This window comes from Elephantulus edwardii, unplaced genomic scaffold (genome assembly GCF_000299155.1).
Source record: "Elephantulus edwardii isolate Elephantulus edwardi_28Jun2011 unplaced genomic scaffold, EleEdw1.0 scaffold00072, whole genome shotgun sequence".
In the NCBI taxonomy this organism is placed as follows: domain Eukaryota; kingdom Metazoa; phylum Chordata; class Mammalia; order Macroscelidea; family Macroscelididae; genus Elephantulus; species Elephantulus edwardii.
In genome coordinates this window covers 5,048,308-5,069,808 of record NW_006399822.1, presented here as the reverse complement: position 1 = coordinate 5,069,808, position 21,501 = coordinate 5,048,308, and the positions used below count along the sequence as shown (strand labels likewise).

Below are 21,501 nucleotides of genomic sequence, written 5' to 3'. Positions count from 1 at the left end.
GTTGCAGTTCTTTATCACAGAACCACCAAATCACTGAGGTTCACAGCCTAGACAAGGGCACACGTAATTGAGTGGTGACATAACCCATGATATTCAGAAGCCCTTTAGACAGGCACAGATGAAGATTCAGATAAGTGACACCTCTGACTTCAACATCCACCTTCTAAATTTCACAAGTCACCTGCCACCTTTCTTCTCTCTCTCTCTCTCTCACACACACACACACACACACACACATGTTCATGCACATGCTCTTGCACACGTCCTCGCACACACATGCATGCACATTCCTGAGCCACAAAATCCACCAAAACAGACACATCACAGGATCTTAAAGCAGAAGAGAAGTTCCCTGCTAATTAACTCAGAGTTTTACTGCTTAACTGAACAGACTGAATCCTATTGATTATTATCCAGCTGTGTTATCTGTCCAAAAGTGGGGCTGTCCTACAGTGACCTATCTGTGCTTGTGCCTGAAAAGAGTATTTGCAGGGGTTAGAGGAAATAGTAAAGAGGACACCTCCTAGTATTTATAACCAACTGCACACCCTTTTACCCCCTGGAATGATATGTGTGCTGGAATATGCTTAATTTCTGCTCAAAGGGACCCAGGATCCTCTCTCTGCCTCCCGCCCTGCTTCTCTGCTCACACAGCCCAGATCCCCTCCTGTCAGCCTTTGCCCACTGGGATCCCTGGAGCCACTGATAGCTGAGAATGGGATCCATCTGCTCTGATCCTACAGCGGGGCTCTGCCTGGCTGTCACCGCTGTGCTGCTGGGAGGAATGGCTTTTGGAAAATTCAGGAAGAGCCCAGGGCAGATGTGGAACTGCACCATCTGCTTGGCGGGCCTCTGGGGAATCACTTGCCTGCTTGGCTTTTCCCTTTGCTGGGGCCTGCTTCTCGTCTATGTGTCTTGTCTCCTCTTCTATAAGCACCTCTCTGGTCAAGCTGTTACCTGTGCATCAGAAGGCCGTCCTCATCACAGGTGAGTGGGCGGCTGCTATTGTGAGTGGGCTGAAGTTGAATTATGACATATTTAACCAAACAAGGGAATTAACAAAGAGGATCAGAGGTTGGTTATCTTTATGAAACTCATATACACATTTTGTTAGAAAAAGAAATTGCACTCAATATTTAGGTTAAAGATGACTGACAGCATTTTCGCACAGTATCTATAGTTTTCTTGTAATTACTTCAGTAGATTTAAGATGAGAATCCAGAGAGTGGCTACAAATAGAAAGACTTATTTGTGCTTAGACAGGACATTGAAATTCCCCTGCTGTGTGCACCCTAGCATCTGAAGAACCTGAAGCTAATGTGGTTTAGAACCATCTCTGTAAAGAATTTTGACTTGAGAGGATCACGGATTAAAATGTGATTTAGATTTTCTCAGCTATTTAATCTCAAAATTGCATGTTGCTGTTAGGTGCCATTAAGTCAACCGCAACTCATAGCAACCTTACGAGTAACAGATAGGAGCTCTGGCATCTTTCCTGTTGCTCTCTGTCCTGCTGAAGCTCACTGTGGGAGTCACGGTGTCAGTACACCCTGGGGAGGGTCTTCCTCTTTTTTGCTGAGCCCCTGCCTTTCCCATGATTCCTCTCTCTCCCAGGACTGAATTCCCCTAAAAACATGGCAAAAGTAAATGAGATGAAGCTTCACCATCCTTCCTCTCAGAGCACGCTGGCTGCACTTTCTCCAGGATAGATTTCTTTGTTCTTTTGCCAGGGCTACTATTCTTAACAGGGACAGGAGCTGGCGCTGGCATTGCCTTTGTGGGACTTAGTTAAATGAAGTTTAGAAATAGGAATACTGAAAGGAGCTCTGGTGGCCTAGGGCAAGAAGCTGCACTGCAATCCCAAAGGTACATGGTTTGAATCCACCAGATCCTCTGCTGGAGAAGAAGGAACACTTTCCTCCTGTACCAGTCAGAACTGATTTGATGATACATACACAAATAATAATAAAATTTAAAAAAAAAGAAATAAGAATACTGGTCCAGGAATGCACAAAAGGACATGCCCAAGCAATTTTCCTTACCTTGCTTTGGTTCATGTGCCCCAGGAGGTTAGTAAAAAGGGGCTGGGGCAGAGGGGCGGGGGACAGGTGTGGTGAAATTTCCCTAAGCTGTGATGTTGCTAATCTCTTGTATAAATATGAATGAGATGATGATGGTATTCTGTGTGCTTCAGGGAACCCAGGAAAGTTCTGGAAGATTCTTTGGATAAAAGCAGCAGATGATTGGGAGATCAGTGTGGGCTGGGAGTTGCAAGAGGGTTATATAAAGCCTGGCTGTCTGTTTGCCTGGGGGTAATTTTTCTGGTATGGCACACACTCCCTCGGGCTACCGGGGAACCCCATCTGAGCCCTTTCTCCTCAGCATCATCATTGCTTAATTGGATCAAGAAGACAGTTCTTTGAAAATCTAGTCGCTTGTTAATCTGGCTTCCAGGTTTAATCTTCCTTTGTATTTTTCTCTTTCAGCTGTATGCATGAAACCAGATTCAACTTCATGAAATTCATCTAAAAGTGGTTTGCTTGGTTATGAGGCATTCTGAGTTTAGAGAGACTTGGATTAAGATTACCTGGTCGGACCTGAAAAGATGGGGTTATAGTGGGCATGGAACAATGGTGATAGATTAATTTTATAAAACACAATATATGTGAATCAGTATGAAACACAATATGAATGAAGGACTGTATGAGACATAATGTATATGGATTTGTCTGCAAAGCAATATGAAACAATTTTTTAAAACTTAAAAAAAATCAGAGTAGTTATGCATGTTTTAAACAACACAATCACGATAGTAAACATCTGTTAAAATGGGAGAAAGGAGAGGCAATATGGAATGAAAGGATGATCAGCTCTTGTGTGTATTATAATTGATGTTATGGGACAATATGTGCACAAATGATTGATTAGAAAAACAATACGCTTTGTAGACTTTCACTCAAATTACAAAAAAAAAAAAATAAAATAAGAAAGAAAACAGTAGCAATGCTGTGGTTGACATGAGAGGAACAGGACCTTCTGAAAGTCCAGGTATTCCTGGGAAAAACAATTCAAGGAGCAGTACGTTGAGAGCTCACCAGTACGAATGTTGAATTTCAGGATAAGCAAGGCAGAACAAGGACTTTTACATGTTTGCTCGTCCCTCCAAGTGTGGATCATCCTTGGCTTTTAAAGATGTTGTTGTTGAGTGCCGTCGAGTTGTGTGTAATTCACAGCAACCCTGTACACAACAGATGTGAACCTTGTCCTGTCCTGTGCCGCTTTTATCATCCCTGACATCCTTGAGCCCACTGCCACAGTCACTGTCAATCCATCTGTCTAGTTGAGGGCCTTCCTCTCTTTCACCAACCCTCCACTTTTCCAAGCATGACATCTGTTTCAAAGGAATAACCTCTCCCAGTAATATGGCCACAGTGTGTCAGACGAAGCGTCACCATCCTTGTCTACAAGGAGCTCTGTGGTTGCAATCAGGGAAACCCCACCGACTAGAGACCAGGCTATGCCGTATGGTTTTTTGGCTGTCATCTTCATGGAAGCAGATCTCCACACATTTCTTCTGCAATACCACAGAGTATCTCTGAACCATCCACCTCTAGGTCAATATTCAAGTGAAAATAGTTTGCTCCACTCAGGGACCTATCCCATTCCCATGACCTCAAGTTAAGTGACTCCTTGCTTCCCTTTTTACTATAAGGGAACCTGTCACTCTTGCTTTCCTCCTACATTACAACAATGGCAAAAAGATTTCCTTAGGACCCACTCTTTTCAGAGAGAAAAATCACAAATAACATAACTTCCTTGTGAAATGAATGTTCCCGTCACTTTGGTTTGAGCTCATTTTCTACTGCTTTGATCCTTTGCAGGTACTGTTTCTGGGATTGGTCATGGCTTGGCCAAGTACCTGGACGAGCTGGGCTTCACGGTATTTGCGGCAGTGCTGAATGAGAATGGATCAGGAGCAGAGGAACTGTGAAGAACATGCTCCTCTCGGCTCTCTGTGATCCAGATGGACGTCACGAACTCAGAGCAGATACGAGAGGCCCGGAGAAAGGTGGAGGAGAAGGTGCAGGACAGAGGTACGCCTCCAGCTGCGTCTCCCATCCTGTCCACTCCTCTTAGCCTCCAGAATTCCCTCCTCACAGACACCTGCCTCTGTCCTCTCAGTATGATCACCTTGTACTCACTCTGGCCCCGGGCTGAGCCTGAAGACATGCCCACTGAGTGCCTACTCAACACTCAGCTGCCACTGACTTGGTTCTAACTCAGTGTGACCACTGGGTTTCTGAGATGTCAGCTGTGTGGGAGGAGGCTGCCCATCTGTCTCTCTTGGTGCAACTTGTGGAATTTAATTGCTGACCTTTATTTAAAAGTTAAAGCCAAAAGAACCTCCAGCCTGAGTAATGAGATGAGGAGAAATGGGGAGTTGATGAGACTTTATATATTATTGTCAAAATGAAGTTAGGTGCCCCCAAACCTTCTACTTAGTCACAGTAATCAAAACAGCTTTGTGGTGGTCCCGTGACAGATACCTAGACCAAAGGGATAGAATCAAGAACCCAGAAGTAACTTAAACAAGACCCCTACCTCATACCACATACAAAAATTAACCCAAGGTGGATAAAATACCTAGGCATAAAACCCAAAACTATAAAGATGAATGTTAAAAAGGGAAAAACTTAGAAGCCCTCATCAAGGTCATAAATAGAACTGAAAATGCTCCATTAACAGAGGAAAAACTGACTAGGGCCTCCTACAAAGTAAATCCTTGTATGCATCAGAATTCTTGTCTAAAAGAGGAAAAGGAGAGCATGCAAACAGGGGAAAGATCGTTGATGACCCACCTGACAAGAGACTTCTCTCTAGAACTTACAGAAAGCTTCAGCATCTCAACTAGGAAAAAACGACTGAATTGCAAATAGGCAAAGGATATGAGAAAACACCTCAAAGTTAACGTTCCTGATGGCAAACAAACACAAAAGGAGATGCTCAAGATAAGACCAAAGAATCAACATTTGCCTAAAGGCAATGTCAAGGGTGAGAGGAAGTAAATGAGACTAAAGGGAAAGGGACAAGCAGAAGGGAACTAAAGTGGACACAATGTGGGGAATGCACTCAGTGTCACTGAACAAGATAGAAAAGGTTCGTTGGAAACCTAATTTTCTGTATAAACTTCCCCCAAAACAAAATATTAACAAGGAAATCCTCATATTTACTAGTTTTGCCCACTGTAAAGCCATTCCTCTGTATCCTTAGGACTGTGGGCCTTGAACAACAATGCAGGGATCCTTGGCTACCCAGCTGAGGGGGAGCTCTTTCCCATAAGGGACTACAGATGATGCAAGGACGTGAACTTCTTCAGCTCTGTTGAAGTCACAAAGACATTTCTGCCTCTTCTTCGGAAATCCAAGGGGAGACTGGTGGATGTCAGCAGCATGGCAGGTAAGTTGGTCTTTTCCCAACAAGAAAGTAGTGTGAGTTCATACAGGGCAAGGCTAGTCAAATGGAACAGTCACCATGACTGCCACACAAATCTCTTTTCAAGTCTTGTCCCATACAAGCTAAATGCCTTTAGTTCCATTCATGACACATCTTCACAATGAAATGACCAACATAAACGTCCTAGATTTGAACAGAAGATCTCACTTGTCAGCATTGATTATCCTTTCCAGCGGATTTTCAAAGGTTGTAAATCTCACAGGAAGTGATTTCTCATCTTTTTGTCTTGAAAGAGCTGGTATGATTGAACCCCCGGCCTTTGGGTTGGTAGTGCAATTCCTTGCCGCTAGGCTCCTGTTAGTGAAAGTTAGTGATCCAAAAGCCAGTCTATAGTAGAATCTGGGGAGAGTCAGATGTGTGTGTGCCCCTGGTCTTTGGCCCACTGGTCCTGCCTGTGACACTGAATTACCTCTGCTCCTATTGTTCCTTGTCACACATCAGATCTTTAGCTGATAGCCCAGGGAAATTACTCTTCATAAGTGAGACCTACCTAGTGTTTCTCTTTCTGTATGAGCATGTTTACTATGTGCTGCCCACAAACAGCACAGCTCTTTAACCCAATCCCAGCAAAGCAACTGAGTTAAACATTTAACTAAGGATCTAAGGTGTGAGGTAGTGACTCTGATTGATTGTACAAAGACATATGAAAGGAAATAAAAAATCTATGCCTCTAACAGGACCCAAGGTGTCTTTAGACTGTTTTTACATCTTAGGAAATGGCAAAGTAAACATCTCTATGCTTACACACAGGTGTAAGCTGTCCTGGAATGACAGGAGCTGAAAACAAACTCTCAGGAGACAACACCAGCCTCACAGACTGTGAGCTGGAGCAGTGGCCTGACTCTGCTGTTAATTCCATTGGCTGATTTAAACAAACAAACCCAAAATATTTCTTTTAAGCAGTTACTCTATATACATAAAGATAATGGGAGACCAATTTGACTGCAGAAAAATCGAAGAGGGGACTTCCATGGAGAAGAGAAGGAAAGGATAGAGATAATCTAGTGCTGACTGATATTAACGGGACTGAGTGGACGCTGCCCTCCCCGTGCGCTCAGATCTCCACTGGCTGGCTTTGGAAAGTCGTTTTCCAGGCCTTTCTTCAGAGACTGTCTCAGTTTAGACTCCCTGCTGGAACCTGTCTACCAAGGGTGACCACGCTGGTGTTTGAAGTACCAGTGACGCAGTTTCCAGTATCGCAGCAACATGCGAGTCTGGCAAAGTGACAGAGGGCCAGTAAGTCACCCCAGTGTGACAAAGCAACAGATGGCCAGGGGGAACTAGGGAGGCCCTCCACGAGATGAACTGGCACAATGGCTGCATCTATCGCGTCAGACGGACAGCGATAATGAACCTGGCACAGGGCTGTGCAGGGTCCTGCTGTGTTACACAGAAAGCCATCAGGAGTTGCAGGCAACTCACAGCCAGCTAAGAAACACTGACCTGGGCCTCCATTTTATTATCTGTTGTTACACGGGGTGATAGTCCCTCTGCAGGAGGGTGGGCTTTCTCGAGCTCAGCACTACAGGTACATATGGGTCAGACTTGCTGTCTTTTCCCCCTTCACTGCTACAGCAAAGATCCCAATGGAGAAAGGAGCATCCTACGCCTCCACCAAGGCAGCTCTGGCCATGTTTACAGAAGTTTTAAGACAAGAGCTTCACAAATGGGGAATTAAAGGTGCTGTCATCCATCCAGGAAACTTCAGAACAAGAAAGTGCCATCCCCGTGGCATCTCACATTATTTATCCTCCCTGGAACCCCTCAAACTTCAAACCAAACCCACAAGCACCATGTCTGTGGTAACAGTGGCCTCGCAGGACAGAGTAGAATTGCCCCAAGGCTGTCATCTTTATGGCATCAGCCTGCCTCATCTTTCTCCCACTGAATGACTGGTAATTTCAACCTGCTGACCTCTGGGTTGGTAGCCAAACATGTAACTCCTGTCCCACCAGGGACCCTGCGAATGAATTCATTAGGCCTTCTGATCCTGATGGCGCTCCAGTGGAACCCCTCAACTGTTGGGCCAAAGAGGACTTGACATGAGTGGTTCCCTTCTCAGATGGGCAAGTACCTACTTATTCATTCTTTGCTTCCTTCTCTGATCCCTGGTAGGTGCAAATGTCTATTATCTTTGACTGTTAAGTGAAAGGCTGGAGGTTGGAATCCACTCAGTGGCAATTCAGAAGAAAGCCCTGGCCATCTACTTCTGGGGGAAAAAAACACCCCACATTGAAAACCTGCTGGAGGACAGTTCCACTCAGACCCACACAGGGTCTCCATGAGTCCGAGCAGACTGGATGATGCCCAGAAACTCGGCACATACACATCCATGTTAACAAACGTGTGCGCGGGGAGCCACTGCTGGTGAGGCCAATCCAAGTCACTGTGCCCTTTGTTCAGTTTCTGAGGCTGTAAATCTTTAAGAGAGAAAACTGCCCATTGATGGAGCAGTTGATGGATTTGAACCACTGACATTTCAGTTAACAGCACAACAAGTCATGCTCGAAGCCACCAGATTCCTTATTTATATATATACATATTCAGATAAATCTAAGCCAAAGAATGAACTCAGGTGATTGTAGGGCCTGGTAAGTGCAAAATATGAAGGGCAGACTGGAAACTCTGATAGGAGTTGATGCTGCAGGCTTGAGGAAAACCTGTTTTGCTCCTTAGGCTTTCAGCAGACTTCGTGGGATGTGGCCAGTTATTGATAAGCATCACCTTTACTGGCTGTTAACTGATTGCCAGTGCCAACCACATCTACAAAACCTCTTCACCACGATACCCAGACTAGAGTTTCATTAAATCACTGGATACTTCAGCTATGATGATATTCTAGTCTAAGTCCAGATACAGAAAGGGACATCATCCTTACCTCTATTTAACAGGCACAGACATTAAAGGTCAGAGAGACTAAATTCTGGTTCACTGTCATACAGAAGAAGGCAGAGCTTGAATTCAAATTTAAAGTGGTTTCTATTGCCAGTTAGAAGAGGAAAGAGCAGAAAAGGAGGGGAAAAAGTCACGTTTATCTCAAATATCCTTCTTTTTGTACTGATAGTCACTTTAATGTATGCCCCTGCCTTCACAGTGTCCTTGTCACTGTGTCTTCTGCTTATTAGGTTAGGACTCACCTGACTCCAGCATGATGTTATGTGAATGGATGCTTCTGTAAAGACTCTATTTCTAAAAAGTTAACACTCCTATAGGTAACAGGGGCTAAGACTTCACCTGGTCTTATTTTAGAAGGTACCACTCAGACCACAACACTAAGTCTCCCCAAGAAAGAGTAGAAAGAGCTTAGGCCTAAGCATCAGGATTCCTGAGGGGTGGAAGTGGATGCTGTGGTTGGAACACTGAGACACTGCAGTAGGGGTCATTGAGCAGGGCGATGTGAGCAGAGGGCTGAAGAGGGGCTGAGAAGAAACCTCAGAGGGAAGCCAGTGGAGATGAGACAAATACTCCATGCTGGAGGTGACCCCTAAGAACCCTGTGCTACCTGAGGAAAAAGGCTGAGAGAAAGAAGGAAACAGCCTCTTGAATTCAGTCAACTGCACATTTGCCCACATGACTCTGCTTTAAACCTGAGGGAATTAACGTAAAGTATTGTTGTTAAGTGCCCTCTAGTGGAGGACAGCTCATTGCAGTCCTGTGAACGATGGATCTAAACCTTGTCCTATCCTGTGTAGTAATAAGTGCTCAAACAGAGAAATACTGTTTTTTAGCTTAAGATCCATTTTTTCTCTGAAAACAAAAGAGAGTTTTGTCTACAAAACAATGCTTTTTGTCACCTCTGAGTAGGAATTTCTCCTTTAATCTAAGAGCTGTTGGTGGAAGGAAGCCATCCCCAGACCCTCCTATCCTTGTGAGAAGCATGATTATCACCGTGAATGATTCAACAAGACTCCGGACAGCCGCCCTTTTCCTCCTCAAGCCTGCAGGGATCAATTAGCTTGATTGTCTGCCTACATCAATGAGAATGCATCCTAACCCTCTGACCTCCCCTTTCTCTCCTTCTCAGCATTGTCCCCATGTCTTCACCAACATGCAGTCATGGAGTCACCTGAGTGTCATCAGTTATGATTATGTGTTGCTATTAACCAAAAGTTGAATGTTAGAGTTAATACAGGAGTCACTTGGGAGAAAATCCAAGCCAGACCCACTACCGCCCAGCTGATTTCCACTCCTGGTGACACTTCTTTGGATTTCTGAGGCTTAAACCCTCTGAACAGACTGCTTCATCTCTCTATTGCGGAGCCTGCTGGGTCCAAACTGTTGACCTTTCACGGAAAACTCTGACGAGCTCAGTTCTCTGTTGACTCACACGGGGTCACCATGAGTTGGAACAGATGGGGTTGCTCAGTGAACAGTGAAATAGATTGTCCTGACAGCTGACCCAGTATCAGAGGGAGGAAGTGAGGAAGCACCCAGCAGCAATATGATTTCTTTCATTACAGAGGAAGCCAATAAAAGGCCTACAAATAAACTTTATTGTATTATTTGAATGGGACATTAAATTTTATCCGTTTCATTACACTGATGCTAAAGACCAATCTGGTGGTGTAATTCAGAGAAAGAGCAATTACAGGTGAACAGTGCTTGGAACTGTGGCCCTCCTGCCACACACAGGCATTCCTGTTCAAAGGTGACTAAGGTACTTTGCAGGCAATACTTGCCTCTCTTGTTTTTGGAGAAACTGCGGGTATCTTAGTCTAAAAAAAGGAAATACTTCTATATTTGAACACTTACAAGTACACAAGATAGGGCAGTGTTCTCCCCCACACATACACAGTACTCCAGGGGGTTTGGGCCTCTGGACACTTGTACTGGAACCAGCCAACACACTGCCATTGAGTCCAATCCAACTGACAGCAATACTAGAAGACATTCCAAAGATAGTAGAAATGCCCCAAGGGATTTCCAAGAACTTGACGGCACCTAACAACAACATATACAGAAGCAGCCTGCCATATCTTTCTCCATTGGGGCTGCTGGTGGGTTTGAGCTGCCAACCTTTCAGTTAGCAGTCGGGCACTTAACCATTGTGACACCAGGGATTATGTCAATCAAACAACTGGCCCCACTGCCATCAAGTTGATTCTGACCCACAGCTTCTGACTCCTAGCAACCCTACATTTAGTTTCAGAAGCTGTAAATCTTTCTAGAAAGAAATTGCTCATCTTAGAGAGAGGTGGGTGAATTTGAGTTACTGACTTCCCTTTTGGTAGTAGGACACATTACACATTAGGCCAATAGGAAGAGAGGCTGCCAACAGAGTTTGCTGATGAGCTGTCCTATTGTCCAGCATCTCCTCCAGGACCTTTGATGTAGGAATGCCCACTGCAGAACCATATGATCTTTCAGAGTTCCAGGTTAAAGCTAAGCCTTCGACTCCATCTCAGATAGTAAGCAGAGGGAAAGAATAACGATTAGGCATTAATCTGAAGACTTAATCTAAGGAATCTCAATATATCTGTCATCTGAAATAGCTTACTCTTCCTCCTGCCCTGTATTCCTTTATTTGTGACCGTGGTGAGGCGATCATTCAAGGGTCAGGAAAAAAGAAGAAACTCATCACAGTATGTACTTGAAGAGGGTGACAGTCGGCTTGAGTGTGGTGGAGACCATGAGGGTGGCAGGGGAGACCAAGGTTTAGCTCTGTTGTTCAAAGGGGTGGCAATGAGTTGTAGTCAACTTGAGGGCACCTAACAACATCCTTCAAGGATCCTACTTTGTCTCGCCTGGGGGACACATACACACGCATGCGATTCATATTGGCCAATCAATGTAACCTGTACCCTGGGATGCAGTGATTGATTGGGGGGTGGAACATGGCCCAAGAAGGACCAATCAGAGCCTTCAGAAGCCAATTCCCATGTTTCACCTGCAGAGCAGCTGGTGGATTCAAACCACTGAACTTCTGGTTAGCTTTACAAGAAATAACACATTGCACCACCAAGGCTCGTGAAAAATGAAATTTCTTATTTTGAGACTAGTATGTCATTATTTTAATGAGCCATTCTTTGAGTCAGAAGTAACTCATAGCTGACCATCCAGTGGGTTTTCACTGGTAGCCTAATGGCAAGATGTTGTGCTGCAATTCTGAAGGCAAGTGGTCCAAGGCCACTGGCTGCTCCGTGGGAGACGGATGGGCAATCTCCTTCTGTGATTAAACCCACCGGATGGTCAGCTATGGGTCAGTGCTGATTAGCTGCTCTGTGGGAGAAGGACACGCAATCTCCTCCCGTGTGATTAAATGCCTCTGACAACCCACCAGAGGGTCAGCTATGGGTCAGTGCTGATTAGCTGCTGTGTGGGAGAAGGACAGGCAATCTCCTCTTGTGTGATTAAATGCCTCTGACAACCCACCAGAGGGTCAGCTATGGGTTTGCTCTGACTCAATGGCACTCAACAATGACAACAACATATTTCAGGAGAAGACTGCTACGAAATTACTTTCTTATGTTCACAGAGAGGGTCTTGCTCTCTTTAGCTAACTCTCCACCTTTCCAAGCACAATATCCTTCTTCAAGGAATCTCTTAGCAACATGCCCAAAATATGCAAAACGAAGCTTTGTCATTCTTACCTCCAAGGAGCACTACTCTAGCTACACCTTCTCCAAGACAGACATTTGTTCTCTTGGCAGTCTACAGGTCATCCAGCGCTCTTCTCCAACACCAAGATCTTAGGCATCAGTTCTTTTTCTGTTACCCTTATTCATTGTCCAGCCTTCAGAAGCATACTAGTGATTGAAAAGACCATAGCCTGAATAAAGTTCACCTTAGTCTTAAAAATGACACCATTGCTCTTCTATAATTTGGAGAGGTCCCTGACAGCAGACTTTCCCAATGCTGGCCTTCAGAACTTGGAGAGGATGCATGTCTGCTGTTTGAAGCCACCCAGCATGGGATTACTTGTGATGGTTGCTCTAGACATTCATGAATTCCCACCCCAACAGCACAGACATTGTGGTCCCCATGAGTGGTATCAAGCAGACAACACGAAGGCTTCAGTGCTCCTTCTGATAAAGTCATCTCTAACCTGGTCTTGGAGGAAGTAGAACCTGGTGCTCCTTAGAGGTAAAGATGGTGACATTTCATCTCACAGACTTTGAGTATGTTGTCAGGAGGGACCAGTTCTTGGAAAAAGACATCAAGCTGGGGAAGACAGGGGTCAGTGAGAGAGGAAGATCCTCAATGAGGTGGGCTGACACAGTGATTGTAACAACAGGCTTGAGCGTGAGAGAGGCCATGAGGATGGTGTAGGGTGGCCAGGATCAGATCTGTGGTTCACAGGGTCCCTGTGAGTTGTGGTGAACTCAATGGCACCTAACAACCACCGCAGGCGCGAAGACTACACAGCATTTCCAGTCCTTTGTGGCAATAGCCTTTTACATAATTACTGGATATTTAAATCCTTTATCATAGTTACTAGATGTTTAAATTGTCTTAAATTTCCCATTTTAAAATTGTACTTGACATTTATAGTTCTGTGAAAAATTGTGGAAAAGATGGTTCATAAGCATTGAAATAAGACAAAAGGGAGACTAATTTGGTCTCTGTTATGGAGCTTTAATTTCTGCCCTGAGTGAAATGATGAACGAGGACAGAATAATTTTCTTCTTGGGATAGCTGTGAATGGACAATTCAAGAAAATTACTGGCATGTACAGTGAGTGGTGGAAACTAAAATCTACAGTTGTTAGAGACAGTGAAGGGATGATGGAGCATGTTGACCCATGTCTATCTCTAGTGTCATGTGGTTTCTACTTCATTGTATTTAAGAGCTCTCTTCCTTGTTCAAAGCAGGGAGACATTCCCATCTTGGAAGACCATGGAATAGCAGTGAGGTGCTGCGGGAAGTGGCTACAAGTAAGAAACAAAGATGACTCCTGTCCTCCCCGATCCCACCATAGAGTCAAAAAAGGCTGTCTGCTTGGAACTGGAACTGACTCACAGCTGAACCTCCAGTGAGTTTTCAGAGGCTGTAAATAGCAAAGAAGACTGCCCACTTTTCTCCTGAGAAGCAGCTGCTGGATTTGAACCACTTGCCTTTGGGTTATCAGTGCAACTCTACTCACTAGGCCATCAGCACTCGCTCACTGTAGAAAAGACAGGATACTTTCCTTAGATTTCAGAGGGTCAGTGTCCACTGAGATAATGGGGGAAAAGGAGCATCTACAAGAGAAACACCCCAAGGGTGAAGGTATAACAATGGAAAGAAGATACACTTGACAACTTCTCATCAAAAAACCAAGTTGATAAATTGATGCTACTATCAAAAGGCGAGCTAGGAAAACAGGCACTTTATAGTAGTAAACAGGCCCATCTTCTGAGAAGACAGAGAAACATTAAACTGGTATGCATCTAATAACACAGCTTCAAAACATATATAACAAAAAAGGGACAGAATCAAAGAAAAGAAATGGAATCATCTTGGGAAACAACATTTATGTCAAAATAAATGATAAAGGCTAATAGGAGTGAGAAGACTACATAGGAACAGCGTAAGTAACAACTTTGTCCTTAAGTAGCACAGTGCATCTAATGATCATAGGATATACTGCTGCGGCTACTAGTGGCCACCTTCTGAGCCTCAAGGAGGGAACCCATCTGAAGAATAGACAAGCAAAAGAAAAAAATAAACAGGGAACAGCAACATTATTTAATCCGCGGGTCTAACCAGTCCTCAGCTTGTGTTACCTGGGCCCGTAACTGTAATTCTCTGTGGTTAATGTCAGAGTGGCTTTCTGCCACATTATATAGATCCAAACAGTCCTGGTGTAATCAATAACTGAGGTCATATGAACTTTAACTTTCATGTCCTACAAGCTTGGAGATCTACCCATAAGTCCTTATTACTCACTTCCTGTTCACACTCCTGTGTCTTCTGCCTGATGGCTGCAAAGCCAGGTTGTCTCGCATCAGACTTTAAGTCCCTGTGTGGGCAGAGGAACTGCCTCAGGAGGGCGGAGAGATTCCCTGAGGCTTGATTCCCTGGGGAATGGATGTTCATACGAGGTGGTCAGTCATTAATTAGCTTGGAGGGGCTGAAACAAGTACAGTCCCTACATGTACTTCACTACCTACAGGACTTGGTGCTTGGAGGGGTTTCAACAATGTCCACATTCAAACGCTGATCAGTTTTTCTCTGCTTGAAACACTCCATGTCCTCCTCAAATACTGGATCTGCACGAGACCACCTGCATTACTGTTACCAGAGACGTTTATTAAAATGCAAATGTGTAAGCACCACTGCAGGCCCAAGGAGTAAGGATTTAGGAAGGGGCGTGGGAGAATCTGCATGTGGCTTTCCAAGGAGTTTACTGCGCCCTGGTGGTCAAGAACTGTGTACCTGAGTAGGGCGTCAGACAACTGGAGCCCACAGGACAAATCAGCCCCACTGCTGTTTTGTAAAAAAAAACTAATTTTGAACTGGCATCCAGCCATGCTCATCTGTTTTACGTACGGCCATGACAGCTTCCATACTACACCTGCTGCTGGGAAGCTGTGAGGCAAGCCTAACTGATTTATCACATTCTTTACAGGGTCCTTTTACAGGTCAAGTTGCCAAGCCCTGTTCTCACTACTACTTGCCTATGGTAACAAATTACAAATCACAACCAACCAATGACTTGCGCTCAGCTGACAAGAGCATCTATATTCCTTACACCCCCAACTGGAGCAGGAATGCTTCCGTTTGTGGAACAGAAGGTCCCAAGTCTCTTTGTTCTACGGCCTTCGCCCTCCCATTGTCCTCCTAGTGGCTCTGCTTTCTTCGATCTGCCTTAGAGCAGACACCAAGTTAGTCTGACTGTGCCCTCTGCTGGCCTGGTTCAACTTCAAACCCTAAGCTTGCTCATTCTTTATTCTGTCACCCTCCTTTCTGTACCACCTCCTCTCACTTAGGGAGTTAGCACTGAGTTCCTCAGCATGGTGCTAGGTCACATCTGGAATCAAAAGAGTCCAATTCCTGCTTTCCTGAGCAATGACAGCACAATCAGGAGACAAAGGTGTGACAGTTAAGTCAACCACGCTGCTTGTCTTTAACAGACTCCTGATATGAATTGTGTCCCATGAAAGGAGTGGAGTAATGGATCTTTCATGTGTATGCAACACATAAGGCCTTTCCAGAACTTTCTCAAGAGTCAAGAAAGGATGGAACAAGAAAGGTTGGTGGCCTGCCCTAAAAGGGATATACATGGTTAAGAGCTGAGTGTTGTCGTGAAGTTGTGCCTCACAGTGGTCCCATGTACAGTGGAATGAAGCAGGCCCGGTCCTGAGCCACCCTCATCATCACCCAAGGCCCTCCGGCAGCACTGCTCTTGGGGAACCTTCTTCCTTTTTACTGACGCTACTTTACAAAGCATGCTGTCCTTCTCCAGGGCCGAGCCTCCCTTCTGAGCATTCTGGTTGCACTTCTTGGGTTCTCCTGGTAAGTCACAGTGTACTCCATATCCTTTGCCAACACCGTGCTTCAGTTCTTCAGTTTGCCTTACTGTCCAGCTTTCCTATGTATGAGACTGATAATGAAGGCAGTCCCCAATTTACCACGGGTCTTCAGTGACTCACTCCAGCACAAAGTTCCCATGTGAGGCAAACACCTCTTTCTAAAGGTTTCATTACTACCTTTTATTATCAGTATCTTTATACACTTGAGTGTCACTTGTCTTTGTGAGGTATTTTGATAAATTAACATTATGTATTAAAAATACACAAAACATAAAAATACACTCTGAAGACGACACGTGAATGACACTGGCATTTTGTCCTCTGTGGTGGTTACAGCTCCACCTGTGGAACGTCCTGGATCTTCTAGATTATCCCTACAGTTTCTAATGTGAAAGTTAGTGAGAGTTGTCTGGTCCTTTTCATAAGTCTGTCCTGAACCTTACCAAAGTAATCAGCAGCTGGGCCTGTCTTTCCTGAAGCCCTTAATTTTGTTAGAAACAGCTAATCTTTCCACTGTAAAAAATTTTGAAAATGTTACTTTTCTTTAAAAAAAAAAAAAAAAAGCTTCCTTCTAGTCAGATCTACCTGCTCATTCCGGAAGTTCACGGACTAGTCAGGACTTCTCACCAGCACAATTCAGAGGCATCAATTCTTCGTGTCTTCTATATTCATTCTCCAACTTTCACAAATTACGAAGCAACTTTAAGTACCCTGATTACGTATGACCCAGAAATCCCACTGCTAGGTTTACACTCAAGATAACTGAAAGCAGTGACCTCCCCCCCAAGATATCAGTCTTCATAATGCAGCAGTGTATACGACAGCCAGAAGATGTGAGAGAAACATTACGCCAAGTTAAGACCATCACACAAGGTTAAATAGTGTATGAACTTGCTCATTAAATACTGGGAATATAGGTAAATGTACTGTTGTTAGGTGCTGTTCAGTCAGATCCAATTCACAGTATTCCAAAGACTGCAGCTAGATACGTGTATGGAGATCAGAATATGAGCTGGATTTGATCTGATGACACTAGATTTGGTTTTGGGTTATAATGATTATCGAGTTTCACGGTGGTTACTAGGTCATGTTTTAGGAAGCAGAGAGTTTCTGCTTATAGTCAAGGACAATTTGGCACTGTTGCACATGATTTCAAAAAGTGTTACTAGAGCGTACTTGTATTAAATGTTGAATGTGGCCAATGTGTTATCCATTTAAAAGTCCTTTATCCCACAATGTTGTAATGGGGTCGCTGCAGACCACCCGGCCCTTCTACCATGCCAGTGTTTCTGAGCAGCACAGGATATGTTATCAGGCGCAGGCCCACTGCTGTTTTACGGTCAAACGGGTTCATCAATCACGTCGGGTCCATAGTGATGTCATAACAAACACCAGGAAGATGACTACTATTCTGTAAATCCATGGATTATTGTGTTGGGAAAAGAAACGGGAAGAACTTCCAGCTTCCATCCCAGGAGGCAGAGAGCAGTGGAAAGCATGAGTCAGCTTCTTACTGAGAAAGAGGGTGAGGCTAACATCAGAGTCACATCCCAGTTTCCAAGACATCAGTGTTGAGGCCACAGAGCAACCAAATTCTAGGAAAGGACAGTGCTTTCAGCTGAGGAGACCTCACTTGACTATTATGGAAAAACCGAAATGAAGTAAGTACTTCTGAGATGTCCTAGGTACTTATCTATAAACAGACCTACATAGTCACTTAATTCTATGCACTTATGAACCTACTGACGCTCTGACAAATGATAAATTTTACTTGACTGTATCATAAGATACATACACACACACACACACACACACACACACTACTGTATCATAAGAGGGTGCTCAATGACTTTTTTTTTTATGGCCCAACCTAATCACTCCACTCTAAAGTTACTGTTTTTCATGAATTAGACAAATTATTACTTTAAAGAATAGCAAAGAGTATGTGAAAAGGGATGTTTATTCAAGAACAGCTTTTGTTCTTTTGCTAAAAAAAAAAATATATATATATATATCTATAAAGGGTTTTAAAGAAAATCCAACCACCATAAACTGACAAAGTATTTGGTAATGTAAATACTTGAGGATGGAGTGGCATGTTGATTCCTGATAAAGTACCATAGAATTAGTTCTCATAAAACATGATCCCAAAGTTTATAAATATATTAAATATATGTGAATTGGTTTGACAAGGTTAATAATTTAAAGTACAAGGTAAGCACAAGGGTCATTTAAACATTGATATTCATTTGTTCCATGTCAGGGACTACAGATTTGTATTTAAAAAAAAGGTTTAAGTCTTTAGGAAACAACCATGAGACTATGTAATTTTCAGACTGAGAGCTGAAAACCCATTCTTGATGAATGTCATGAAGCAAAGGATGTATAACATCCATCACACGTCTGTCTTGGGAACAGCATTTTCCGAAACATTTATCTCTTTACAGGTACAGAGTACAGGACTATGAACTCTAAGAAACAGAGTAAGTGCTCAAATACGCTACCATCTCTCAGAAGGTGTCTGTCTCAGGCACCCAGTCTAGTCCTGAGGTTTTAAAAACACTTTCTTCAAGTTTCCATTTTCATCTTCCTCAAAATTGGCCCGGTCTCTTTTCTTGGCAAACTTCTTTCCGATTGTCCCCACGAGGGTCTCATACCTGTCAAGATTATATGTAGCACATATTTTATTTCAACAAATTATATCTGAACCAACTATCAAGATTTTCAAACCATTTATGTATCAGAGAATGAAAATAATTAAAACAATGAAATGAAAAACATACAAACATCTCATGTATGAGAAAATCCTTCCTATTCTTTCATTTTCGTATTATGCTAAACTGTCTCATTTTGCCTTTTGTGGTCCTCCCTTGATGACCAATGCTAATTTTTGTGTGTGTGTGTGTACCATCAAATCAGATCTGACTGGTAAAGGAAGAGATTGCCCCTCCTCCAGCAGAAAATCTGGTGGATTCTAACTGCATACCTCAGGGATTGCAGTGCAGCTTCTTGCCATCAGGCCACCAGAGCTCCCTGACTAATGCTAATTTTTATGTATACTTTTTACAGGGGACAAAATCCCAAATCTGTTGCTGTCAATTCTGACTCATAGCAAGAACTCTGCAAGACAGAGCAGAACTATATTTCCTGGGGTTTCCAAGGCTGTGTAACATGCAGAGCGGCTCAACGAAAGACTGTTGGTTCTAACGCACCAGTCATTTCCTGGGAGACAAACGGCCTTCTCTCATACAGATTTACAGCCTCAGAGAGCAAAAAAAGGCAGACTGTGAGCTGGAATCGACTCCTAGCCAAAGGGTTTGGCTTTTTGATTTAGTCTTTATGGAAACATATCAACATTTTCCCCTCAAAGAGTGGCTGCTGAGTGTGAACCAGTGATCTTTTTTCAGTTAGCAGCTGAGCACTTAACCACTGTACCACCTATGTTTTTAGAAGGGAAAGGAGGTTATAGCTCATATTCCATATCCCAAAGCAGAACTTTAAGGCATTCGTATTTACAAGTGTACATTTAAAAACATGAACTGGATGAAGTCCTGGAAGTGTATCCTCAGCTGCACGACTGCACCAGGCCTGAATTAGCTCTAGGCCGCAAGACAGAGCAGCTTTTGGCACGCTCCCCTTTAAGGGCTGTGGGTGAGCCTGCTGTGAAAGGAACAAACAGCCCACATGCAGGCAAGGAACTGGACCCTAGTTAGAAAATGGCTCCAAGCTAACGGTTACCGTCTAGCCATTTCTTCATCTGACACGTCAAGCTCCATTGCTCCATCTTCAATTTCTTCATCCTTATTCTTCGAGTTCATCTGAAGCATTAATTTCTGAAAAACACACCAACACTCACCATCAGGGATGTGAGAGGCTTTAAAAAGGAACTAACCTTATATTTAGTAGCGTACAGAGAAACTGGTATCAGACATTCTAGAGACCAGCCAACCTTTTTAAGATTGTCACTTTATGCTACACTGGGCACCAGAGAACAAACCTGCATCAGCAGGATTATGACCCCTCACTCCCACTAGACATTTCAGTTGTATTTTAGATCACAATGCTAATTCTTAGTTGTTGTTATGTGCCACTGAGTCGACTACACATCACAGCAACTCTATGAACAGATCTGAATCCTGCCCATCCTGAGCTAACCTCACCATCTCTGACACACCTGACCCCATTGCTAGATACTGTGTCAATTCCTCTCATCCTGGGTCTTCTTCTCTTATGCTGATCCTCTACCCTTCCAAGCACATTGTCCTTCTCCAAGGACTGGCCCCTCCTGGCGACATGAGTTTCAAAATCCTCATCTCCATGGAGCAACCTGGCTTTACGCTCTCCAGGACTGATCTGTTCTCTTGGCAGTCCATTATTACTATGTTCAATATTCTCTAGCATCACAACTCAAAGCCATTGATTCTTCTGTCATCCTTATTCATTGTCTAGCTCTCAGATGCACAGCAAGCAACTGAGAAGACCATGGCCTGGACCTGAGACTCTAGACTGGTATTGTTGCATTTTCGTATATAGCACTTTGGAGAGTTCCTTGACAGCAGACTTTTCTAAACCAACTGCTGGTGCCAAGAGTGTTGACTATGGATCTGAGCAAGATAAAACTGTTAACTTCAATCTTCCCTCCATCTGTCATGCTGCTGCCAATTGGCCTAGTGGTGAGAATCTGTTTTCTTTTTTATTTTATTTTATTATTTTTGTGTGAGTGTACCATCAAATCAGATCTGACTGGTATAGGAGGAGACTGCCCCTCCTTCCCCGGCAGAGAATCTGTGGATTCGAACCGTGCGCCTCTGGGATTGTAGTTGCAGCTCTTTGCCACTAGGCCACCAGAAGCTCCCTTCGAGAATCTGTTTTCTTGATGCTAAACTTCAATCCATATTGAAGACTACAGTCTTTGACTTTCTGCAGCCAATGCTTCAAGTCCTTCTCAGTTTTTTTGAGCAAGATTGTGTCATTTGTGTAATTCAGGTTATTGATGAGTGTTCTTCCAATTCTGCTGTCACATTCTTCATAAAGTCCAGCCTTCCAAACGATCTGTTAGGCATTTAGATTGAAAAAGTATGGCAAAAGGATACATCCCTGGTGCACTCATTCCTTCATTTTGAATCATTCAGTGTTCCCTGTTCTGTTTGTACAACAGCTTCAGGAATTTCTTCAATCCTGAAGGAAAGAATTCTTAGTTACTTATATTTAAACTGGACACTGGAGGTTCAGTAAAACTGCTTCTCGTGCAGGAAACTCAGGTTTGAATCCCAGCAATGCACTTCATGGGCAGCCACCAACTGTCTGTCAGTGGAGGTTCCCAGACTAAAACAAGCCAGGCAGAAAGATAAAAGTAAATCTGCATCAAAGAAATAACACAAGGGTAGCTTGAAGAATGATGGAGCCTGAATCCTGCACTCACCCTCAAACCCGGGGTGAGTAACATGCCATACACCTCCATCATTTTTTGGTTTATTTTTTAATTATTATTAAATTTTGACAAGCACTGTGGCATTTGGACAAGAACAAACTG

At 43.7% G+C, this 21,501-nt stretch overlaps 1 protein-coding gene and 1 pseudogene across 1 annotated transcript in view; one reads left to right on the top strand and one right to left on the bottom strand.

Moving 5' to 3' along the window:
* The first annotated feature begins 715 nt into the window (after positions 1 to 715).
* LOC102870276 lies at positions 716 to 7,560 on the top strand (annotated as a pseudogene).
* A 10,947-nt stretch (positions 7,561 to 18,507) lies between these two features.
* LOC102865921 (M-phase phosphoprotein 6-like) overlaps positions 18,508 to 21,501 on the bottom strand; it is an 18,997-nt gene continuing 16,003 nt past the window's right edge. The window contains exons 4-5 of the mRNA XM_006888803.1: positions 19,707 to 19,801; positions 18,508 to 18,625 (exon numbers count right to left, since the gene is read on the bottom strand). Coding sequence (XP_006888865.1) covers positions 18,508 to 18,625; positions 19,707 to 19,801 — 213 coding nt within the window. The remainder of the gene's footprint in view (positions 18,626 to 19,706; positions 19,802 to 21,501) is intronic.